General features: G+C 49.5%; 2 protein-coding genes across 2 annotated transcripts in view; one reads left to right on the top strand and one right to left on the bottom strand.

Annotated features, from left to right (window-relative positions):
* Positions 1-21,491, bottom strand: part of HTR2B (5-hydroxytryptamine receptor 2B) — a 202,573-nt gene that overhangs the window by 117,185 nt on the left and 63,897 nt on the right. The gene's annotated exons all lie outside the window — the stretch shown is intronic.
* LOC307217141 (uncharacterized protein C2orf72) lies at positions 7,160-17,400 on the top strand. The gene is made up of 3 exons (XM_079978287.1): positions 7,160-7,793; positions 14,114-14,230; positions 16,003-17,400. The coding sequence occupies exons 1-3, from the start codon at positions 7,166-7,168 to the stop codon at positions 16,092-16,094; spliced, it is 837 nt and encodes a 278-aa protein (XP_079834413.1). The 5' UTR covers positions 7,160-7,165; the 3' UTR covers positions 16,095-17,400.

Genomic DNA, 21,491 nt, shown 5'->3' with positions numbered 1-21,491 from the left:
TGCATTAAGTTTTTGCCTCATTGCAGGGGGTTGTACTAGATGGCCCGGGGGGGGGGTCCCTTCCAACTCTGCAATTCTATGATTCTAACAATGTGAAGTTCAACTTGATCTTGTCCTCTTTTGTGCGTACTGAATTTCAGGGCAGTGTACAGTTAACCCTTCCAATGAAAGTGAGACTAGGTGAGAGTAATATCAGAGCTAAAGAAATGTGAACCTCTTATCATAGTAGCCCAAATCCTGCAACACATTTGGGAACCGAGCACAGCTGCCTGTATTTGAAAGCTGAGTCAGAAAGGGCCTTGCAGTGGGGGCTGCAGCTGCAGCTGCAGCAGAGAAAATGGTCGCGGTGTGTTCAGCCCAGATACAGTGCACAGTCCATCTTTTTTGTTGTTGTTTAGTCGTGTCCGACTCTTTGTGAACCCCTGGACCAGAGCCCGCCAATCACTCCTGTCTTCCACAGCCGCCCGCAGTTTGGTCCAACTCATGCTGGTAGCTTAAAGAACACTGTCCCACCATCTCGTCCTCTGCCATCCCCTTCTCCTTCTGCCCTCCATCTTTCCCAACATCAGGGTCTTTTCCAGGGAGTCTTCTCTTCTCATGAGGTGGCCAAAGTATTGGAGCCTCAGTTTCAGTATCTGTCCTTCCAGTGAGCACTCAGGGCTGAATTACTTCAGAATGGAGAGGTCTGATCTTTTTGCAGTCCATGGGACTCTCAAGAGTCTCCTCCAGCACCAGAATTCAAAAGCATCAATTATTCGGCGATCAGCCTTCTTAATGGTCCAGCTCTCACTTCCATAACATCACTACTGGGAAAACCATAGCTTTAACTATACGGACCTTTGTTGGCAAGTCCATCTTTACAGTGAGCCAAAATGGGTTTGACTCCAGGTGCAACAGAAATCTGCCAAAGGTTGCCACACATCTTTGGAATTGAAAGAGTGCATTCTTCATTTGGCTATGTCACCAGCAGAGGGCGCTGATTCAGTTTCCTGCCTTTCCTTTGCTAAGTCAGTTAGACAGCACTCAAATCTGCACCAACCATCGACCTTTAACCTCAACCTGCACTTCACAGCCCATTTTCATATTATTATTTTGACGGGGGGGGGGGGTGAAAAGCTGCTGCTATAAACTGACTCGGGCCATTTGTTCACCTAGCTCAGTATTTCCTCATTGAATGGCAGCGGCACTCAGGATTTCAGGCATTGGCAATTTCTGACCACTTTCCAAAGCCAGCTCCACACACGGCTCGTTGGCATTAATCTAACTTGAGCATTACCAAAGCTTGGATAATGTTCATATTTTGCATTTACTCAATCCTAGAAACCGGTGTGTACAGTGTGGCTTCCCAGCTGCAAACGCAGCTAAAGTCACTTTCTTCCTTGGGCAATTTCCTTCACTGAACAGGAAACTAGTAATCCTATACTTTTATCTGCCCAGCTACATTTCCGCTGCTTGGGGGTGTGTACGCTGGGAGGGTGCTGAGCCTCGGGCTTTTTACTAGACGTGCAGAGCTGCCACTCTGGATGTGCTGTAGCTCCAAGTGAAAGGGGAAGGCAAACCTTGCCCTATTGCCCCAGCAAACATCAGCTAAATCCATAAACCACGCACAGAGATTGGTACAATATTGTTATCAGCTGCAAGTCCTGAGCTGGTTACTGTGTGGCCTGTGATTCTGCATAAGCAACTGAAGCAGCAGTCTCAGTAATGGCCAGTTTTAAAGCATGATTCACCCTTATTCAGACACAAATGGAGCACGTACACACACATCAATTTCCTTTGTTTGGCAGCCAGCTAATTATGCATGACTTTGGAAAGAAAAAATAAATTGTCCTATTTATTTATTACATCTACATACCGCATTTAACTCCCAAGTATCTCAAGGTACATGGGGTATATGGTTGTCCCCATTTCATCACAACAACAGCCTTGCAAGGTAGGTTAGGCTGAGAGATGGTGAGCTTCATGGCTGAGTGGGGATTCAAACCCTGCTCTCGCGGGACCTTCCGCTAGTTGGAGATGACCGGAGGACTGCGGGTTAGCAGAGGGGAGTTGCCTGCAGCATGTAGCTTGGCTGCTTTGTGTGATCTGTGGTCAGATTCCACCTGCTCAGAGTTCTTGGGACTTGGAAGACGTGAGTTGTGCAGGCTGGCATGGGAGATCGGAGGAGGGCAGAGCTGCGGGGTTAAGGGAAGCAAAGATGCAACCTGGAAATCCTGCCTGCTTCCTTACACCAAACTTTGCCCACCTAATGCTGTACAGATGCCAGTATAGGGCTGGTGAGAATTGTAGCCCAAAACATGGAGGTCACCAGTTGCGCTGAAGCTGCTATAAGCCTTAGCAGACAACAAGAAACGCTTTGCCTTTTGCAATGGTCTCCCCCTCTTTCATCTGGCAAAAAGTGGGAGACATCACCTTGCCAACAAAGGTCCGTATAGTTAAAGCTATGGTTTTCCCAGTAGTGATGTATGGAAGTGAGAGCTGGGCCATCAAGAAGGCTGATCGCCGAAGAGAAGACTCCCTGGAAAAGACCCTGATGTTGGGAAAGATGGAGGGCACAAGGAGAAAGGGACGACAGAGGACGAGATGGTTGGACAGTGTTCTCTTCTCATGAGGTGGCCAAAGTCTTGGAGTCTATTTGACCAAATAGTGGGAGGCAGTGGAAGACAGGAGTGCCTGGTGTGCTCTGGTCCATGGGGTCACGAAGAGGTGGACACGACTAAACAACTAAACAACAACACTTGCCCAAGGAAGAGGGAGAAAGGAGAGAGACTGAAGGCAAAATGACTGGAAAACATTTAACTGGATAATAGTATGTGAATATTCTCTGCTTGTTAATTTCCCTCCCCAACGAATGGCCAATTATGAGGAACACTCCATCAACGTGTAACATACACTGTCTTCAAATGGAGGGGGGTCCCCCATCTTACCAAATATATCTGTGACTTGAGCCTTTCCACACACAGCCTTCTAATTTTTAAGTTGTCGTTTCAATGTGCGGATGCTCAGCTCTGTTTTGATGAAGTTAGAACTGGCAGGCCTGGGTCCAGGTTAGTCTAGGGTTAAGTTAGTCTTTGCTCAAGGGGCAAAGTCCCACTGAAAGCGAAACAAACAATAGGTTTGTAAACCAAAGAGCTCTCTGTCCTGTGTAGCTTGGCCCCAAGTCATAACTGACGGAGCAGCTTTAACTCGGAGGCAGTTTTGGAAAAGCCATTCAAAAGGCTTCTGACCCCCTCTGTGCAATGCTAATGCTAACCAGTAAGTCTTAGCACACCACTCTTAACAAAGTTAGCCACTGCTTTTTGAAAATCCTCTCATTAGGGCTGCAGGCAAAATACTCTCATCGGCAAACCGGAAAAGGAAACCTTGGAACCCATCAAGACCTCCTGTTAATCAATGAAGAAAAGGTAAACATGTTTGATGTGTGCTCTGTCTTATGCTCACATTTCAAACTTTTGAAATCTGAAGGTTAGGGTCATAGGTTGTCAGTGGCAGGAAGCCAAGCTGAGAGTAAACATCACGGAAAAGTTCCTCAACAGCAAATGAATCCTCCATGCTGGTTACTGAGATGATGCCATTCCAGATGTTTTGGACTCAGTGGCGGAGGAACCCTCTCGGGCACCCGGGGCGGAGCAGCCCATATGGAGTGCGCATGTGCAGTATCCCATACGGACTGCATGTGCGGCATCCCATATGGATTGTGCATGTGTGGTATCCTGTACGGGCTGTGCATGTGTGGCATCCCGCACATGCGCACTCCATACGGAATGCCGCACATGCGCACTCCATACGGGTTGCCGTGCAAGTGGCAGCCCATGCGGATGCTGTGCAAGTGGCAGCCCGTACGGAGTGTGCATGCGCGGCAGCGCATACAGTCGCCGTGCAAGAGGCAACCTGTACGGACGCCAGTATAGACGGCGTGAGAGCAGCAGCCCATACGGACGCCCTCGGCCACTTTACAGCTGGGGGGAGGCAGGGGCCATCTTGTCTCACACACACACACCCATAAGTGGCACCCGGGGCGGCCTGCCCCCCCTTCCTACGCCCCTGTTTGGACTACAACTCCCATCAGCCACAGCTATCCAGTGATCAAGGTTGATGGTGACTGTAGTCCAAAACCCATGGTGCAGCACACCAGGAAGGCAGCATTGAAATTAATGTTGGCATAACAGCATAAATGGCTTCTATAAATGCATCTTATTCTACTGTCCTGGTCTCATCTGATCTTACTAAAAATTAAGCCCCTTTTATTCATTTGCATGCTAATACCTCATTATTCTGATGCTTTGAAGTACTAATGGTTAATCCCTCCAGGCATCATCAACATTCGTGGATTGACTAGGATTAAAGGCTGGTACACACTTCGGATGTTAGTTAACTCTTCATATGCCAATTGCTGATGCTCAGAAGTAGGTCCACACACACCTCAATCCACATGGATCTTGATTACATTCTCAGGGTCTGATACACATTCTTTACACACAAATGAAACACCTCAAACCCGTTGCATAAACATTGAGACTGTTTTATACAGCAGTTATAACATACAAATTCTAATTAAATCTTAATAGGCTCGTGGTTGGAGCCCATCCAATCCTATGATTTACTAAGCCTAAACATTTAGCACCATAGATCTATTACAATATCTTTTGTGCTCTTCTGGAAGGAACATCAGGCCTTTGAACTGCAACTCGGCTTATGCACAAGATCTGCCACTCAGTTACTCCCTGTTTTGTTTTCAGAAGATCCGGGTCCCAGGTGCAGACGGACCACATTTAACCAACCAAACCTGTTCCTGGCCATGGGCGTAGCCGGGGGGGGGGCATGGGGGCAGCTGCCCCCCCATCTAGTAAAACAATAGAAATACCTAACTAACTGCCCGATCACATTGGTTCTGCCCCCAATGAACTCCTGCCCCCTCCACAACAAAAATCCTGCCTACGCCCATTCTCGTGGTCCAGAATTTGAGGAAATAAAAGGCCAAGAGTAAAAGGAGTGGCCACTTTTGTCCCCGGGTGAGTTTACAAATTCAGTGGGATTTACTCTGAAGTAAATGTGGATTGGATTGCAGAACCTTAATCTCTCAGCCATGTTTCCCCTGTAGAGAAGAGCTCTGAGCAAAAATACTCCTGTGACCCAGACAGGACAGCGGCAAGAGAGTCAGGGTGGATTTGAGGTAAATAATAATAATAATAATAATAATAATAATAATAATAATAATAATTTATACCCCGCCCATCTGGCTGGGTTTCCCCAGCCACTCTGGGTGGCTTCCAACAGAATATTAAAATACAATAACCTATTAAACATTAAAAGCTTCCCTAAACATGAAAGGATGTTCTAAAGGCCATGTTTACAATGGGATTGTGCCAGATTTTACAGTTTCTGGATGCTACATTTTCTGGATTGCAATGGAGATTCTGGAGCCCCCAAATGAAAAAGAGGGGGAAGAGGAGCTAGAGTTTTTTAAGTTGGAAAAAAGGGTGAACTGGGGACGGATGGACACAATCGAGGTGTGTAAATTTATACATGATGTGGAGAAAGCTTTTCTCCCTCATAATACTAGAACCAGCAGCTAGAAATACAGTCGTACCTCATGTTACGTTTGCTTCATGATACATTTTTTCAGGTTGCATCCCGTGGCGATCCGAAAGTACCGGAAAGGGTTACTTCCGGGTTTTGCCGCTCGCGTACGCGCAGATGCGCAAAATGACATCACGCGCATGCGCAGAAGTGGTGAATCGCAACCTGCGCGTGTACAGACCCCGTTCGCAACCAGAGGTCCCACTGTACCATAACTAGACATTGGAAGGGCCTATCAGGGGTGAACATAGGCCACTGGTACCAAAATGTATGGGAAACCCTACCAGAAAAGCTAACCAACCAACAAACGAGGACGGGGTCAGGCTATGGAGGATGCCTTTAGCCCAGTGTGGTTCCCCTTTGTGACATCTGCAGCAGCACAACAGGACAATGAACTATTCCCTCCAACAGCATAGGAATCAATATGGCTCACCCGACCCACAACCAAGCCCCCCTCCCTCACACAAATAAGCCACACCACCATCAACTAAACACAACCAACCAAGCATGGGAAGCCCCCGGCCTCCCTCAGTATCAATAAAAATAAATAAATACACACACACAGGACATACCAATGGGATGCTGACAGAACCCATCCCCTTACACTAAGAATAGGCAATAGAAGGGGGAAGAAACTGTACAGTGCTGCCTCGCAAGACGAAAAGAATCCGTTCCGCGATTCTCTTCGTCTAGCGGTTTTTTCGTCTTGCGAAGCAAGCCTATTGACGGCTTAGCGGATTAGCGCTATTAGCGGCTTATCAGCTTAGCGGATAAGCAGATAAGCAGCTTAGAAAAAGGGGGGGGGAAGGAAAGAAAAGTCGGAAAAACTCGCAAGACATTTCGTCTTGCGAAGCAAGCCCATAGGGAAATTCGTTTTGTGAAGCACCTCCAAAACGGAAAACTCTTTCGTCTAGCGAGTTTTCCGTCTTGCGAGGCGTTCGTCTTGCGGGGCACCACTGTACAGTCATACCTCGGGTTGAAGTAGCTTCAGGATAAGTATTTTCGGGTTGCGCTGCGACCTGGGAGTAACGGAGCGCATTTTTTCTGGGTTTCACCGCTCCCGCATGTGCAGATGCTCAAAATGACGCCACGCGCATGTGCAGAAGCGGCAAATCGCGACCCGCGCACGCGCAGACGTGGGTTGCATTCGCTTCTGGATGCGAACAGGGCTCCGGAACGGATCCTGTTCGCATCCAGAGGTACCACTGTATCGCCACCCCCCCACCCTCCCTTCCCCCAACTGGAATGTGTCTGACAAAACTCTCCCTCCCCAACCTTAAACTCTGAAAAAGACTATGAACTGAAAGTGGAAAGGATAGAATTCAGGGGTCAGCAACCTTTTTCAGCAGGGGGCCGGTCCACTGTTCCCCAGAACTGGTGGGGGGCCGGACTATATATTTTTTTCAATTCATCAGTTAACATAAATAAAATCCTCAGCGAGCACAAAAAGGTGAATTCCTGGCGGCTGGCAGCTTCCTCTTCTTCCTCCTCCTCCTCCGAGAGGCGGTTCCTGCGGCGGCGACTCCAGGCGAGCCTCCTTCCCGGCCGGGGGCTGAGCTGGCGGGCGGGCGGCGCCTCTCTCTCCATGGATCCTCCGCCGGCGCCGCATCTGCGCGAGTTCCAGGCGCTGGTGGATCGCGCGGGCGGGCGCGCGCGGCTGCTGCTGGTGGGCGAGGCGCGCGAGGGCGAGCCTGCGCCGCGGGCGCTGCTGGAGACCTTCGCCCGGGACCTCTTCGCCGAGCCGGAGCCGCCGCGCAAGGAGCCGGAGGCGCAGCCCGATCCTCCGGCCGGAGGGGCGCGCAAGGTCCGCGTGCGCCTGGGCGGCCGAGGCTCGGCGGCGGCGGCGGCGGCGCGCTCCTCGTGCGCGCTGCTCTTCGTGCTCTTCCGCCAGGCGTCGCTGGCGCCGCCGCCGCTGCGCGCGCGCCGGGAGCGGCTCCGCCTGCGCGAGATCCTCCGCGACGTGCGCAGCCGGCTGCCCTCGGCGGCGCGCCCCGGGGTGGTGGGCATAGTGGTGGTGCTGGGCGGCGGCGGCGAGGCCGAGGGCGCCCGGCTGCAGCTCGACGCCTTGCTCCGCCAGGTCTTCCGCAGGAGGCGCCCGGCGGAGCCCGACACCCTGCAAGCCGCATCCTACAGCCCCGGAGCCGGACAGGGCGCCGCCGAAACCCGCGCCGCCGCCTGCCGGGCGCTGAGAGCCGCCCTGAAGCTCCGAGCAGGTGAGCGCGGCGGGGCGGGCAGGCATCGCCCCGATTCAGTGATTTTTGGCATTTATATCCAGCTCTCTTTTGCCCAGGTAGCTCCGCAGGGGACCTGTATTTATTTTTTGCATTTATATCCTGCTCTCTTTTGCCCAGGTAGCTCCGCGGTGGACGTGCCAGATTTACTGTATTTATTTTTTGCATTTATATCCTGCTCTCTTTTGCCCAGGTAGCTCTGCTGTGGACGTGCCGGATTTACTGTATTTATTTTTTGCATTTATATCCAGCTCTCTTTTGCCCAGGTAGCTCCGCGGGGGACGTGCCGGATTTACTGTATTTATTTTTTGCATTTATATCCAGCTCTCTTTTGCCCAGGTAGCTCCGCGGTGGACGTGCCGGATTTACACATAAGCTAACAAGCCCCCCTCTCTCTTGGGGGACCCCCCAAAACTAAAGGGGAAAATAACTGGACGTACATTTCCAAAATAATAATGATGGTGATCAGCGGCGTAGCGTGGGTTGTCAGCACCCGGGGCAAGGCAAGTAATTTGCGCCCCTAACCCCTAACCTGCCACCACTGCCAGCTTCTTCTTGCTGCTGCCTGGGCTGCTGCCATGGGGCTCTGCTACAGCCTGCGCCCGAGGCTCTTCGGCGACTCCGGAGGCGGCGAGCGCGGGCCCCCCCCCGATGTTGCACCCGGTGCGGCTGGCTCCCCTTGCACCCCCCATGCTACGCCACTGATGGTGATGGTTTATTATTTATACCCCACCCATCTGGCCGGGTTTCCCAGCCACTCTGGGTGGCTTCCAACTGAATATCAACTGAATATTAAAAATAATACAGTGTCAGAAACTTCCCTAAACAGGGCTGCCTTGAGTTGTCTTTTAAAAGTAAAATAGTTGTTTATTGCCTTGACATCTGGGAGGGCATTCCACAGGGCGGGCGCCACCACCGAGAAGGCCCTCTGCCTGGTTCCCTGCAACCTCACTTCTCGTAGGGAGGGAACCGCCAGAAGGCCCTCAGAGCTGGACCTCAGTGTCCGGTCTGAACTATGGGGGTGGAGACGCTCCTTCAGGTATACTGGGCCGAGGCTGTTTAGGGCTTTAAACGTCAGCACCAACACTTTGAATTGTGCTTGGAAACGTACTGGGAGCCAATGCAGATCTCTCAGGACCGGTGTTATATGGTCTCGGCGGCCACTCCCAGTCACCAGTCTAGTGGCCGCATTCTGGATTAGTTGCAGTTTCCAGGTCACCTTCAAAGGTAGCCCCACGTAGAGCGCATGCCACTAGTCCAAGTGGGCGATAACCAGAGCATGCACCACTCTGGCGAGACAGTCCGCAGGCAGGTAGAGTCTCATCCTGCGTACCAGATGGAGCTGGGAGAAAGCTCCCCTCTGTCTACCAAAACAATTACTTTGATAAAATTCATATTTTGTTATGTGCAAATAGCTTGAGATATCTATTAGGTCCATCGATGACCGTATAGCATATATTAAACACAAAAAGCAGTGACAATTTGTTGTTGACAAAGGACAGCTGGAGGTATAAAGGGCCCCATTACCTTCAGTAGCTTAGGGCCTCATCAAACCTAAATCCGGCCCTGACAGTGGCCCCCGTGGTTTTGCCCCCCCATTCATTCCTCACAACAACCCTGTGAGGTCTAACCTAAGAGCATTCGCTTAATCTAGCAGGAATATCCCTATGGCCCATCAAGTCCAGCATTCTACTCTCGCGGTGGCCAGCCAGGCCAGCCTGTGGGAAACCAGCATGCAGGATTCGAACACAGGAGCTCTCTCCTTTGGTGAGATGTCTAGCAACTGGGATTCAGAAGCTTTGCTGCCTCTTGATTGCAGAGCACAGCCATCAGTCGACCTCTCCTCGCTGAATTTGTCTAATCTTTTAAAGCCATCTTGGTTTTGGCCATGACTGCCTCATGTGGCAGGGAGTTCCATAGATTAATTATGTGTTGCGTGAAGAAGGACTTGGCCTCAAGCTTCTCAGGGCAGGTTTGCAGTTCCCTTGCTCCGCTAACTGCCTTCCGGCCCCTCCAGCCACATCCTTGGCTGCCAAACTACTCTAATCCTCCAGGACGGAGGCTGGTAATCTCCCAGCCTCTTAAAGGAGACCCTGGGGTCATTCCAGGCCACCTCGGCTGCAAAGAGGAAAGGTATCTTGTTTCTTTCCGCTGCGCCCAAATCCCACGCGTCTTTACTCACTTTCAGTAGCACTTACTCTGAGAGTAGCAGAAGCATGCACCTGTCTGCCTCTTCCCCTCCCCCCAGGTGATGTTTATAGTCTTTTAAAAAAAAGTTAGTCATTTTTCTTTTTCATTCATTACATACATCTCAAATTCTTAACATTTACTATATATTCCTCCCTCCCTCCCCTCCAAGGCTTCCCCTGACTTGCGTTTCTGGTTTGCTTTTATTTTCACCTGCTTTGCTATCTCTCAACAGAAAAAGTTATTAATAACATAACCAAGCCTAAAAACATAAAAATAAAAGTAAATACACCATCATATTTCACTATCTTCTAAGCATTTTCTAATGCTGATAATGTGGATGTTTATTTAAATCCTGCCATCAAGTCTATTGCCTTTCTTTGTTCCTGCAAATATAATATGAATGGTTCCCAGTCTTTTTCAAAGTCTCTGTTGTCTTTTTCTCTTAGTCTGTCTGTCATTTTTGCCAGTTCTGCATAGTTCATCAACTTCTCTTGCCGTTGTTCTTTAGTTGGTATTTCTCCAGTCTTCCAATTTTGTGCAGTCAACATTCTTGCTGCTCTAGTGGCATACATGAAAATAATCCTCTTTTCTTTTGGTATGTCTTGACCTAATACAGTGGTGCCCCGCAAGACGAATGCCTCGCAAGACGAAAAACCCGCTAGACAAAAGGGTTTTCCGTTTTGGAGGCACTTCGCAAAACGAATTTCCCTATGGGCTTGCTTCGCAAGACGAAATGTCTTGCGAGTTTTTCCAACTTTTTTGTCCTCCCCCCCCCCTTTTTCTAAGCTGCTTATCTGCTTATCCGCTAAGCTGATAAGCCGCTAATAGCGCTAATCCGCTAAGCCGTCAATAGGCTTGCTTCGCAAGACGAAAAAACCGCTAGACGAAGAGAATCGTGGAACAGATTCTTTTCGTCTTGTGAGGCACCACTGTATACCTAACAAAAATGCTTCTGAGTTGTTTTTTTACAAAAGTTATTTTCAACATTTTCTTCAATTCATTGTACAGTGGTGCCCCGCAAGACGAACGCCTTGCAAGACGGAAAACCCGCTAGACGAAAGGGTTTTCCGTTTTGGAGGCGCTTCGCAAAACGAATTTCCCTATGGGCTTGCTTCGCAAGACGAAAATGTCTTGCGAGTTCCTGCGGGTTTTTTCCCCTTTTTCCCCCCTTTTCCTAAGCCGCTAAGCCGCTTATCAGCTGATCCGCTGATAAGCCGCTTAACAGCTGATCGCTAAAAGCCGCTAAACCGCTAATAGCGCTAATCCGCTAAGCTGTCAATGGGCTTGCTTCGCAAGACGAAAAAACCACTATACGAAGAGCCTCACGGAACGGATTAATTTCGTCTTGCGAGGCACCATTGTATATCATTTCCCAGTAGGGTTTTACCTTTTTACAATGTTTCTAGTCTTGCTTCCCTCTTCCGGGGATTGTACACAGAGATACAGCTGGCAGCCTCTTTTCTGGGCAGGTTTGCTTTGGGCCCCAGAAGTGGGCACCCAAAATGATCCAAGAGGCTGGGGCAGCTCCCCTATGGGGAAAGGTTACAGCATTTAAGGAGGATGTTGACAAGCTGGAAGGTGTGCAGACCAAGATGATCAAGGGCCTGGAAACCAAGCCTGATGAGGAACGGTTGAAGGAGTTGGGTATGTTTAGCCTGGGAAATAGAAGACTAAGAGGAGATATGAGAGCCATCTCCAAATATCTAAAGGGCCGTCACATGGAGGAGGGAGGAAGCTTGTTTTCTCCTGCTCCGGAGGGTAGGACTCGAACCCGTGGCTTCGAGTTACGAGAAAGGAGAAACATTCTGACGGTGAGAGCTGTTTCAAAGTGGAATGGACGTTGTGGACTCGCCTTCCTTGTAGGTTTTTAAGCAGAGGTTGGATCTGTCAGGGATGCTTTAGCTGAGATTCCTGCAGTGCAGGGGGTTGGACTAGATGACCCTCGGGGTCCCTTCCAGCTCTACAATTATATGATTCTATGATTTGGGGCTGTGGAGAGATAGCCACCTGCCTGGATGGCTTTAAAGGATTAGGCAGCAGGACTTTTTGCAGGGAGGGAGCCAAAGTTGTTGAGCTTCTTTTAGGGGGTCCCCCAAAATTTTTGAGCTTTTTTTTAAGGAGATGCACCTAAGTTGTTCAGCTCCCCCCCCCAACCAACTACTCCCATGAATCCATGCAGCTACAATGGCTGTGCCCTCTCTCCGCTGTTGGAGGCACTGTCCCTGGAATCACAAATGGCTCGTGCACTATAATAATAATAATAATAATAATAATAATAATAATAATAATAATAATAATTTATTTTTTATACCCCGCCCATCTGGCTGGGTTTCTCCAGCCACTCTGGGCAGCTTCCAACTGAATATTAAAAACAATACAGTGTCAAACATTAAAAACTTCTCTATAGGACGCACTTTGCCCCCTCCAAAAATGAAGGGGAAATGTGTGTGCGTCCTATGGGGCGAATGCGCACTGACCTCTCTCGCTCTCCAAGCTTCGCGGACCTCTCAGCAAGCAGCGGGAGCCAGCTCGGGCCTCCCCCACCCCAGCCCCATGCCTGGGGGGGAAATAATTTTTTCCCCTTTATTCCCCCCCCAAAAAAAAAACTAGGTGCGCCTTATGGGACGGTGCGTCCTATAGGGCGAAAAATACGGTAGTTGCTTATTTTCTTGACATCTGGTGGGAGGGTGTTCCACAGGGCAGGCGCCACCACTGGGAAGGCCCTCTGCCTGGTTCCCTGTAACCTCACTTCTCGCAGGGAGGGAACTGCCAGAAGGCCCTCAGCGCTGGATCTTAGTGTCCGGACAGAACGATGGGGGCGGAGACGCTCCTTCAGGGATACAGGACTGAGGCCGTTTAGGGCTTTAAAGCAAACACTCAGTTCCTGCTTTCACCCTCCCCAAGGAGATCTGGCTGGCCGCTGTGAGAGCAGGATGAGCCACTGTCTTCATCCCCCAGGACTCTTCTTGCGCTTCAGGACACCTTCAGGACTGGGTGTCCATCAATATGCAGATGATACCCAGCTCTACCTCTCTTTCAAATCAGAACCAGTGAAGGCGGTGAAGGTCCTGTGTGAGTGCCTGGAGGCGGTTGGAGGATGGATGGCGGCTAATGGATTGAAGTTGAATCCTGACAAGACAGAAGTACTGTTTTTGGGGGACAGGGGGCGGGCTGGTGTGGAGGACTCCCTGGTCCTGAATAGGGTAACTGTGCCCCTGAAGGACCAGGTGCGCAGCCTGGGAGTCATTCTGGACTCACAGCTGTCCATGGAGGCGCAGGTCAATTCTGTGTCCAGGGCAGCTGTTTACCAGCTCCATCTGGTACGAAGGATGAGACCCTACCTGCCCGCGGACTGTCTCGCCAGAGTGGTGCATGTTCTGGTTATCTCCCGCTTGGACTACTGCAATGCCCTCTACGTGGGGCTACCTTTGAAGGTGACTCGGAAACTACAACTAATCCAGAATGCGGCAGCTAGACTGGTGACTGGGGGCGGCCGCCGAGACCATATAACACCGGTCTTGAAAGACCTACATTGGCTTCCAGTACATTTCCGAGCACAATTCAAAGTGTTGGTGCTGACCTTTAAAGCCCTAAACGGCCTCAGCCCAGTATACCTGAAGGAGCGTCTCCACCCCCATCGTTCTGCCCGGACGCTGAGGTCCAGTGCCGAGGGCCTTCTGGCGGTTCCCTCCCTGCGAGAAGCAAGGTTACAGGGAACAAGGCAGAGGGCCTTCTCGGTGGTGGCACCCGCCTGTGGAACGCCCTCCCACCAGATGTCAAAGCGATAAATAACTACCTGACATTCAGAAGACATCTTAAGGCAGCCCTGTTCAGGGAAGTTTTTAATCTGTGATATTTTACTGTATTTTTGGTTTCTATGGAAGCCGCCCAGAGTGGCTGGGGAAACCCAGCCAGATGGGCGGGGTACAAATAAATTATTATTATTATTATTATTATTATTATTATTATTATTATTAACTGCCCTTGGGGGTTCTGGAGTGTTACTCTAGATTTGGCAAAGCAGATCTGCCTGAGCCAGATTATTCCATCTGCCGGGAGGTTTGAGCTTTGTACATCTGGCCTGACCTCTTGCTCTCTTCTACATTCCAAAGACGGGGCAGAAGCCAAGAAGCAGAGGATCCCTGCCTTCCTGCAGTGCATCCCTTGGGCTCGGAGGAGTCGGCGGAAGGAAGGGCGTTCGGACGCAGCACCCAGCAGCTCCAGCGAAGGTCAGGTCTACTTGAGGGCTCTGTGGTGCAGTAGGGGAGGCAGCTCTTGGGATCGGCCAGCTGATCCACCGCAACTTTTGTTACACGGGTGTCATCCCATGTGGAGTCCAGAATTAGATTCCTGATTTTGGTTTGAAAGTCTGTGGCACTGTGGGTTAAACCACAGAGCCTAGGACTTGCAGATCAGAAAGTCGGCAGTTCAAATCCCCATGACGGGGTGAGCTCCCGTTGCTCGGTCCCTGCTCCTGCCAACCTAGCAGTTCAAAAGCATGTCAAAGTGCAAGTAGATCAATAGGTACCACTCCAGCGGGAAGGTAAATGCCATTTCCGTGCGCTGCTCTGGTTTGCCAGAAGCGGCTTAGTCCTGCTGCCCACATGACCCGGAAGCTGTACGCCGGCTCCCTCAGCCAAGAGCCAAGAGTCAAGAGCCAGCGTGGTGTAGTGGTTAAGAGCGGTGGACTCGTAATCTGGGGAACCGGGTTCGATTCCCCGCTCCTCCACATGCAGCTGCTGGGTGACCTTGGGCTAGTCACACTTCTCTGAAGTCTCTCAGCCCCACTCACCTCACAGAGTGTTTGTTGTGGGGGAGGAAGGGGAAGGAGAATGTTAGCCGCTTTGAGACTCCTTAAAGGGAGTGAAAGGCGGGATATCAAATCCAAACTCTTCTTCTTCCAATAAAGTGAGATGAGCGCCGCAACCCCAGAGTCGGCCACGACTGGACCTAATGGTCAGGGCTCCCTTTACCTTTACTAAAGTTCCTAGCCCCCATGGTATCTGGGACTGTGTGCCAATTTAGGTGCTGGTGCTGAGGTTTAAGAAGGATATCTGCAAACAGGAATGTGTATAGAGAGTTTTTTGGGGGAGGAGAGAGTTTGCCAGCAGGGCCGTCTCAAGCATATCCGGCTCTGTGGTGCAAAGATCCCTCCGGCGCCCCCCCCCCCCGGCAACTCCAAAACAAGGGAGGGGGTGGTAGAAAATGTCCTCTGCCTCCCCCACTGCCCCAATCCCTAGTGTGGTGACGGTGATGAAGCAGGAAAACGTGCTGGCGGACATGCTCTCCGGTGTCGGGGAGCCCAAGACGGCAGCCCAGGAAGGCTGTGTGCTGCCTTTTGCCAGGAAGCAGGAGGAGGACAATGACCCCTGCAGGAATCGCTCTCCTCCTGCGGAGGCTTGGGAAGGAAGCTGCATGCCCAACCATATGGCTGGCGGAGCGCAGCTGGCGGGTGTGCAGGGAAAGGGGAGGCTCCCCTAATCGCTGGGTGTCCCTGAGAGGCCGGCGCCCTGGCGCAACGCACCACTAAGCCCTATGGGAAAAACAAAATAAAAAAATTCCTTCCAGTAGCACCTTAAAGACCAACTAAGACCAACTAAGACCAACTTAGTTGGTCTTTAAGGTGCTACTGGAAGGAATTTTTTTTTTATTTTTTTTTTTGACTATGGCAGACCAACACGGCTACCTATCTGTAACTGGAACTATGGGAAAGACGGCTCTGCTTGCCAGACATATTTAGGGGATGCACAGAGGGAGGACGTTCTGCTGATGAAACTGTGCAATTCTGCGTCTTGCTACTTTCTGCGTTCAATTACCCTTCAAGGTCAAGAGTGCAGATAACTGCAACCTACATTTGGCAAACAGCCTGAAATATTTTCTGCGCCACGTTACAATGCTCTCCCTTTCATTTCCTTGGCTTCGTTTTGACTGGAACCCATGATGGTCTTCCCTTTGTAACTGAGACGCTCTAAATCGCTTTTCCTTTCCCCCCCCAACGTAGATGCCTTGCAAGACCCAGAAGAAGGTGTATCTTTGACCAACATGGAACCCAACGGGAACTGTGAAGAGGCCTGTGGAGTCGCAGCCACTTAAGTCCAGGAGGAACCTTCTCTTTGCTGCTATATCGGACTGAAGGAGCTGCCCTTTATAGGAAAAGCATCTTTATAGGAAAAGCCTTGTAGGAAAAGCATCAAGGGCCCATTTTTTGGGGGGGTGGGGAGCATCTGTTGGCTCTTTTAAAGGAGCTACTTCGCCTTTGTTTGATCCCAAGAAACTTCGTAGCAGAAGCCCAGAAGCAGCTCTGCTTAATCTCAGCCAAGTGAAGATGGGTGACCTCTTCAGCCTCAAGAATTACATGGGAACTACCTCAAATCCTTGAGGTTCCTACTCAAAAGGCTGTGTCATTTTCACAGTGGTGGGCATTGTCCTCTAGTCAGTGAGCCTATTGCTATTACTGACAGTGGCTTCTCATTTTTGGGGTAATTGTTTTAATTGCCTTCTTTGGGAAATAACTACATTCAAATGTGAAATGTATGGTGAGGAAGTATTTATGGACTGAGAATTTATTATGCTTGGGAGGAAAAAGAGGAACGACTCTTTTTCAAAAGAGCCAAAACCTTCTCCCTGTTTTCCAGCTTGAACTGTGCTTGCCATCGCAAAGAGGATCTGCCCAGATTCTAAGTGGAGTATGTTGAAATCTGGGCAGCTGTTGCTTGTCTCTTCTCTGTGGTTGTGATAACAGTTGTATTGTATTCTGGATCTAGTACGGTTAGAGTCCAAAGTACATTTGCAGTAAATGGAGCCCAACGTATATATTTTGCATCTACTCTCATCCTGGGAGAGCACTTCCTTTTGGGATCTGTCCTCCTGTTCTACAATTGTCCTACAATTGTCCTACAATTCTCCCAAACCATGGTGTTCTAGTGACTGGCCTGCAGGGGCAGGAAACAGTAGTAGAGCTTAGGCAAACCCCCCCCCCCCCAATGTTCACAAGAATGTGATGGAGCCCCTAAAACCTGTCACCCATGAAATGCTCGAGAATCTTGTTTCTACTGGAAGAAAATTCTCGCCCTCTTCTGCACAAAACAGTTCCATTAGAAAGCTTTGCTGGACTTTCTTTTGCACTGCAAGCACTGACTCTCGTTAGAAAGGCCTTGTTGCTGCAGGCTCCCTGTAACGGGTGCCTTTTCCGACATGGGGGGGTCCAGAGCTGAAAGCACAGCACGGAAGGAGAGAGGAAATAATCAATTATTTTTGCCAATGAAGCTGCTTGATGTGCTTTGCTTGGGATCCTGGATAGACCATTATTCCAGAAGGCAGTTCTTCTCCTGGCCTAACATTTCAAAATACTCTATTCACTGTGAATTGTTTGTATTATAAACATATGGGTGGTTTTTTTTTTTAAATAATCTTGTGAATAGTCTTCAAACAGCAGCAAGACACACTAAAATTCCAAACAGCTGCATCCCATCATATGTGATGTGTACCTTTTAACCTGGTGGGTTCTGCAAGTTTTACAGTGCAAAAGAGCTCAGCGGGCCCTGCTCTGCAGTAAACGTGCATTGCAGCCTAAATATCAAGTTTGACTAATGTTACCCTTTCTGTTTTGCCTTCGTTTCTATTTTGTCTCTCGGGGTTCTCTATAAAACTGATGGGGCTGGAGATTATATCGATTTATGTTAATTAACCTGCAAGGGGGGCTTCCTGGAAAATCTAGAACTGACAAAACTTTCAGGGGAAGCTTTCTTGTGCAACTTAGGCTTAACGCATTGGCACATTTTCAGTTTGTATTGGAACGTTTCCCCCGATGCCCTAGACTAGAGAGTGACCTAATTTAGCGTGTTTGGTCTCCTTGTATTTCGTAAACATAGCTAAAAGCTTTGAAACTGCCAAGCTTGCCTAATGCTAAATGTATTTTCAGCTGGCATCTATTCATTGCTGCTAATGAACTTCACAAAACGGGGAGGGGGAAAACTCTGCAGAAAAGTAAAGCCTCGGAAATTCCTTTGCAGCCAACATCACCCATGTTAACCATTTTTAAACCGATGATGACAGCAGAACAGTGTTCTTTCTCTGACCTCCCTTAGAGACTTCTGAGAGGGAGAGAAACATCACAAAATTGGCGATAGGGTTGCTGGCAATTGTTGGCCAGGCCAAACTCAAGTCGGCCGTTGTGCCCTCTGCCTTACAAGTTCCATGGAGGCGTTGACGACTAGGAGACGCTGATGGGCTGCTGTCCATAGCTATTGGGTCTTTTTATTTGCAAAGCATGCCTTGGGATAGCCAGCTCCAATCTGCAGCCTTCCAGATTTTTTGGACTACAACTGCTTGTTTTGTTTGCTGTTCTTAGGCTGTCCATTTTAAATGGTTAATTTTTGGTTTCAATGTATTATGTCAGGGGTCAGCAACCTAAGGCCATGGGGTTGTTTAACCGGTCCATGGGGTTGTTTAACCGGTCCATGGGGTTGTTTAACCGGCCCATGGACCCCCGCTGCCCACTGGGTCGGCTCCCATGTGCCACGCTAAACCAGCATGGAGCAAAGCGGGGACTGCTTTCTGTGACACTGGCCGGCTTCCCATTGGCTGCAGGAAGCTGTGCACGCCTCCTCCGCACCAGAAGGAGCGCCAGAAATAGCGTTTGTGCATGCGTGCATGCACACTCCGGCTCACTGCGGCGTCTGTGGGACCGTGAACCGGCCCAAGCCACAAAAACTTTTTCGACCCCTGTATTATCTGTCGACCCTAGGACCATCAGGGTGAACAGCAGACTACAAATATTCCTGAATACTTACCTTCACGTTGGCTGTGGTTGATGAGGGTTGTAATTGAAAAAAATAAAAATAAAAAATGAGAGGTACAAATACAAGATGGGTGACACCTGGCTTGAGAGCAGTACATGTGAAAAGGATCTAGGAGTCTTGGTTGACCACAAACTTGACATGAGCCAACAGTGTGACGCGGCAGCTAAAAAAGCCAATGCAATTCTGGGCTGCATCAATAGGAGTATAGCGTCTAGATCAAGGGAAGTAATAGTGCCACTGTATTCTGCTCTGGTCAGACCTCACCTGGAGTACTGTGTCCAGTTCTGGGCACCACAGTTCAAGAAGGACACTGACAAACTGGAACGTGTCCAGAGGAGGGCAACCAAAATGGGCAAAGGCCTGGAAACGATGCCTTATGAGGAACGGCTAAGGGAGCTGGGCATGTTTAGCCTGGAGAAGAGGAGGTTAAGGGGTGATATGATAGCCATGTTCAAATATATAAAAGGATGTCACATAGAGGAGGGAGAAAGGTTGTTTTCTGCTGCTCCAGAGAAGCGGACACAGAGCAATGGTTCCAAACTACAAGAAAGAAGATTCCACCTAAACATTAGGAAGAACTTCCTGACAGTAAGAGCTGTTCAACAGTGGAATTTGCTGCCAAGGAGTGTGGTGGAGTCTCCTTCTTTGGAGGTCTTGAAGCAGAGGCTTGACAACCATATGTCAGGAGTGCTCTGATGGTGTTTCCTGCTTGGCAGGGGGTTGGACTCGATGGCACTTGTGGTCTCTTCCAACTCTAGGATTCTATGATCTGGAAGTCCCTAGGCTGGAATATCTCCCAGTCCTCCAGTGAACAGCAGGAATGCTCAGGAAAGGGGGGAGTCAGGATTTTGAGACAGCCTCTTCTGTCCCTGAATTGCAGGTCTGTCCCTTTGGTTTCCTCTGTACCTCAGTTGTCTTTAAGGTGCTGAAATAGGATAACATTTGCCTACCTCAAGAGGAGGGCAAGTAGTGCAAGTCAGACAGTGCAAGTTGAAATGAGGGAATGTGAAAGGGTGAAGGTGGATTAAGGAGGACCCAAGCCCGGAAAGCTCTCCAATGCATACCTGAGGAATTGAATTCAAACTGAATTGTAGAAGGGTTTTTTTAAAAAAAATTGTTCCTGCACAGCTCAATAGGTCCAGATGCCGAGTGTGCCTGTATGTGTAAGGATTTGGGCGTCACAGCTGAATTTGGCAGGACTCTTCCTGCCTCCAACTGCCATGCAAACAGATACAGAACAAGGCTGCCATGCCCAACAGAGTGCTTCCACCTGCTACCTTCTCACTAACAAGATTCCTGTTTGTCTTACTAGTTGCACGAAGCATGTGCACGCGCAGAAACCAACCAGATAAAACTTCTCCTTGCTTTCCTTAGTGAGGTTTTATTTCTGCCTGTCCTTGCAGGTGTCAAGGGCACAGGAGCCCTGCCAACAAAAAATATGGCAACCACACAACTAGCTCGTTTGAATGGGCTGCTGCTATGCTTCATAATGTAACTGAACTGTCATCAAACTCAAGTGTCCATTCCAAAGGTTTAATCTGCCTGTATGAAAAGAGTCGTGCCATTTTTATTTTTGTCAAACCCCAAAACTTATATGTATTATAAAGCAGATGAAAGCAACTAATGTTTTAGTTGCACTTACCATGAATTAAGTTGTTCCAACCATTAATCTGTTGAATAAAATTCACAGTCGCTACAGATTCTTGTAGCTATTGATCCATATGGAGAAGCTGACTCAAACGCCCTGCAAATCAGGAGTGAGCTCATTGACAAAGTCCTGGTGTGCGTGCGCACACACACTTACTGGCATCAGTTGTGCTGCTTGACCCTGCTGAGGAATTCCACTTTGTGTGTCTCGCCCAGTGTATTTGGCATACACAGGTTTATGCCAGAATAAATTTGCATGTTCCAAATCTAAATAGATTTGAGTGCTAGAAGTATTTAATTCTGATAGGCTACTTATTCATGGTAGGCAAGGAGCACCGTGTTCTTTAAAGGGTTTTGAACAGTGAGTGGGAAAGCATGAATTGCACGATAAGACAAAAGAACGTGGGAAGAAAGGCACGGACTCCTAAAGATACATACAGACCATACATTTAAAGCACTATGATACCACTTCTGTAGCTTCTCCGAAAGATTCCTGGAAGCTGTTGTTTGTTAAGGGTGCTGAGAATTCTGAGGAGACCTGCCTTCACAAGTTAAAATTCTGTTTTCTGGGAAGAGGGATTGTTAAACCACTCTGAAACTGTAGCTCTGTGAAGGAAATAGGGGCCTCCTAGCAACTCTCAAGGGACGCAGGTGGCGCTGTGGGTTAAAGCCTCAGCGCCTAGGGCTTGCCGATCGAAAGGTCGGCGGTTCGAATCCCTGCGGCGGGGTGCGCTCCCGCTGCTCGGTCCCAGCGCCTGCCAACCTAGCAGTTCGAAAGCACCCCCGGGTGCAAGTAGATAAATAGGGACCGCTTACTGGCAGGAAGGTAAACGGTGTTTCCGTGTGCGGCTCTGGCTCGCCAGAGCAGCGATGTCACGCTGGCCACGTGACCCGGAAGTGTCTCCGGACAGCGCTGGCCCCTGGCCTCTTAAGTGAGATGGGCGCACAACCCCAGAGTCTGTCAAGACTGGCCCGTACGGGCAGGGGTACCTTTACCTTTACCTTTAGCAACTCTCAGCATGTTTAACAAACTACAACTCCC

Source organism: Podarcis cretensis (genome assembly GCF_951804945.1).
Source record: "Podarcis cretensis genome assembly, chromosome: 5".
In the NCBI taxonomy this organism is placed as follows: domain Eukaryota; kingdom Metazoa; phylum Chordata; class Lepidosauria; order Squamata; family Lacertidae; genus Podarcis; species Podarcis cretensis.
Note: the sequence above shows the minus strand (reverse complement) of the source record. Positions and strands in the feature narration are given on the sequence as shown.

Excerpts from the sequence above, each read along its gene's own strand:
- LOC307217141 (XM_079978287.1), top strand. The coding sequence starts at position 7,166 with ATGGATCCTCCGCCGGCGCCGCATCTGCGCGAGTTCCAGGCGCTGGTG. Across the intron at positions 7,794-14,113 it reads CGCCCTGAAGCTCCGAGCAG|ACGGGGCAGAAGCCAAGAAG; the intron begins GTGAGCGCGGCG and ends TACATTCCAAAG. Across the intron at positions 14,231-16,002 it reads ACCCAGCAGCTCCAGCGAAG|ATGCCTTGCAAGACCCAGAA; the intron begins GTCAGGTCTACT and ends CCCCCAACGTAG.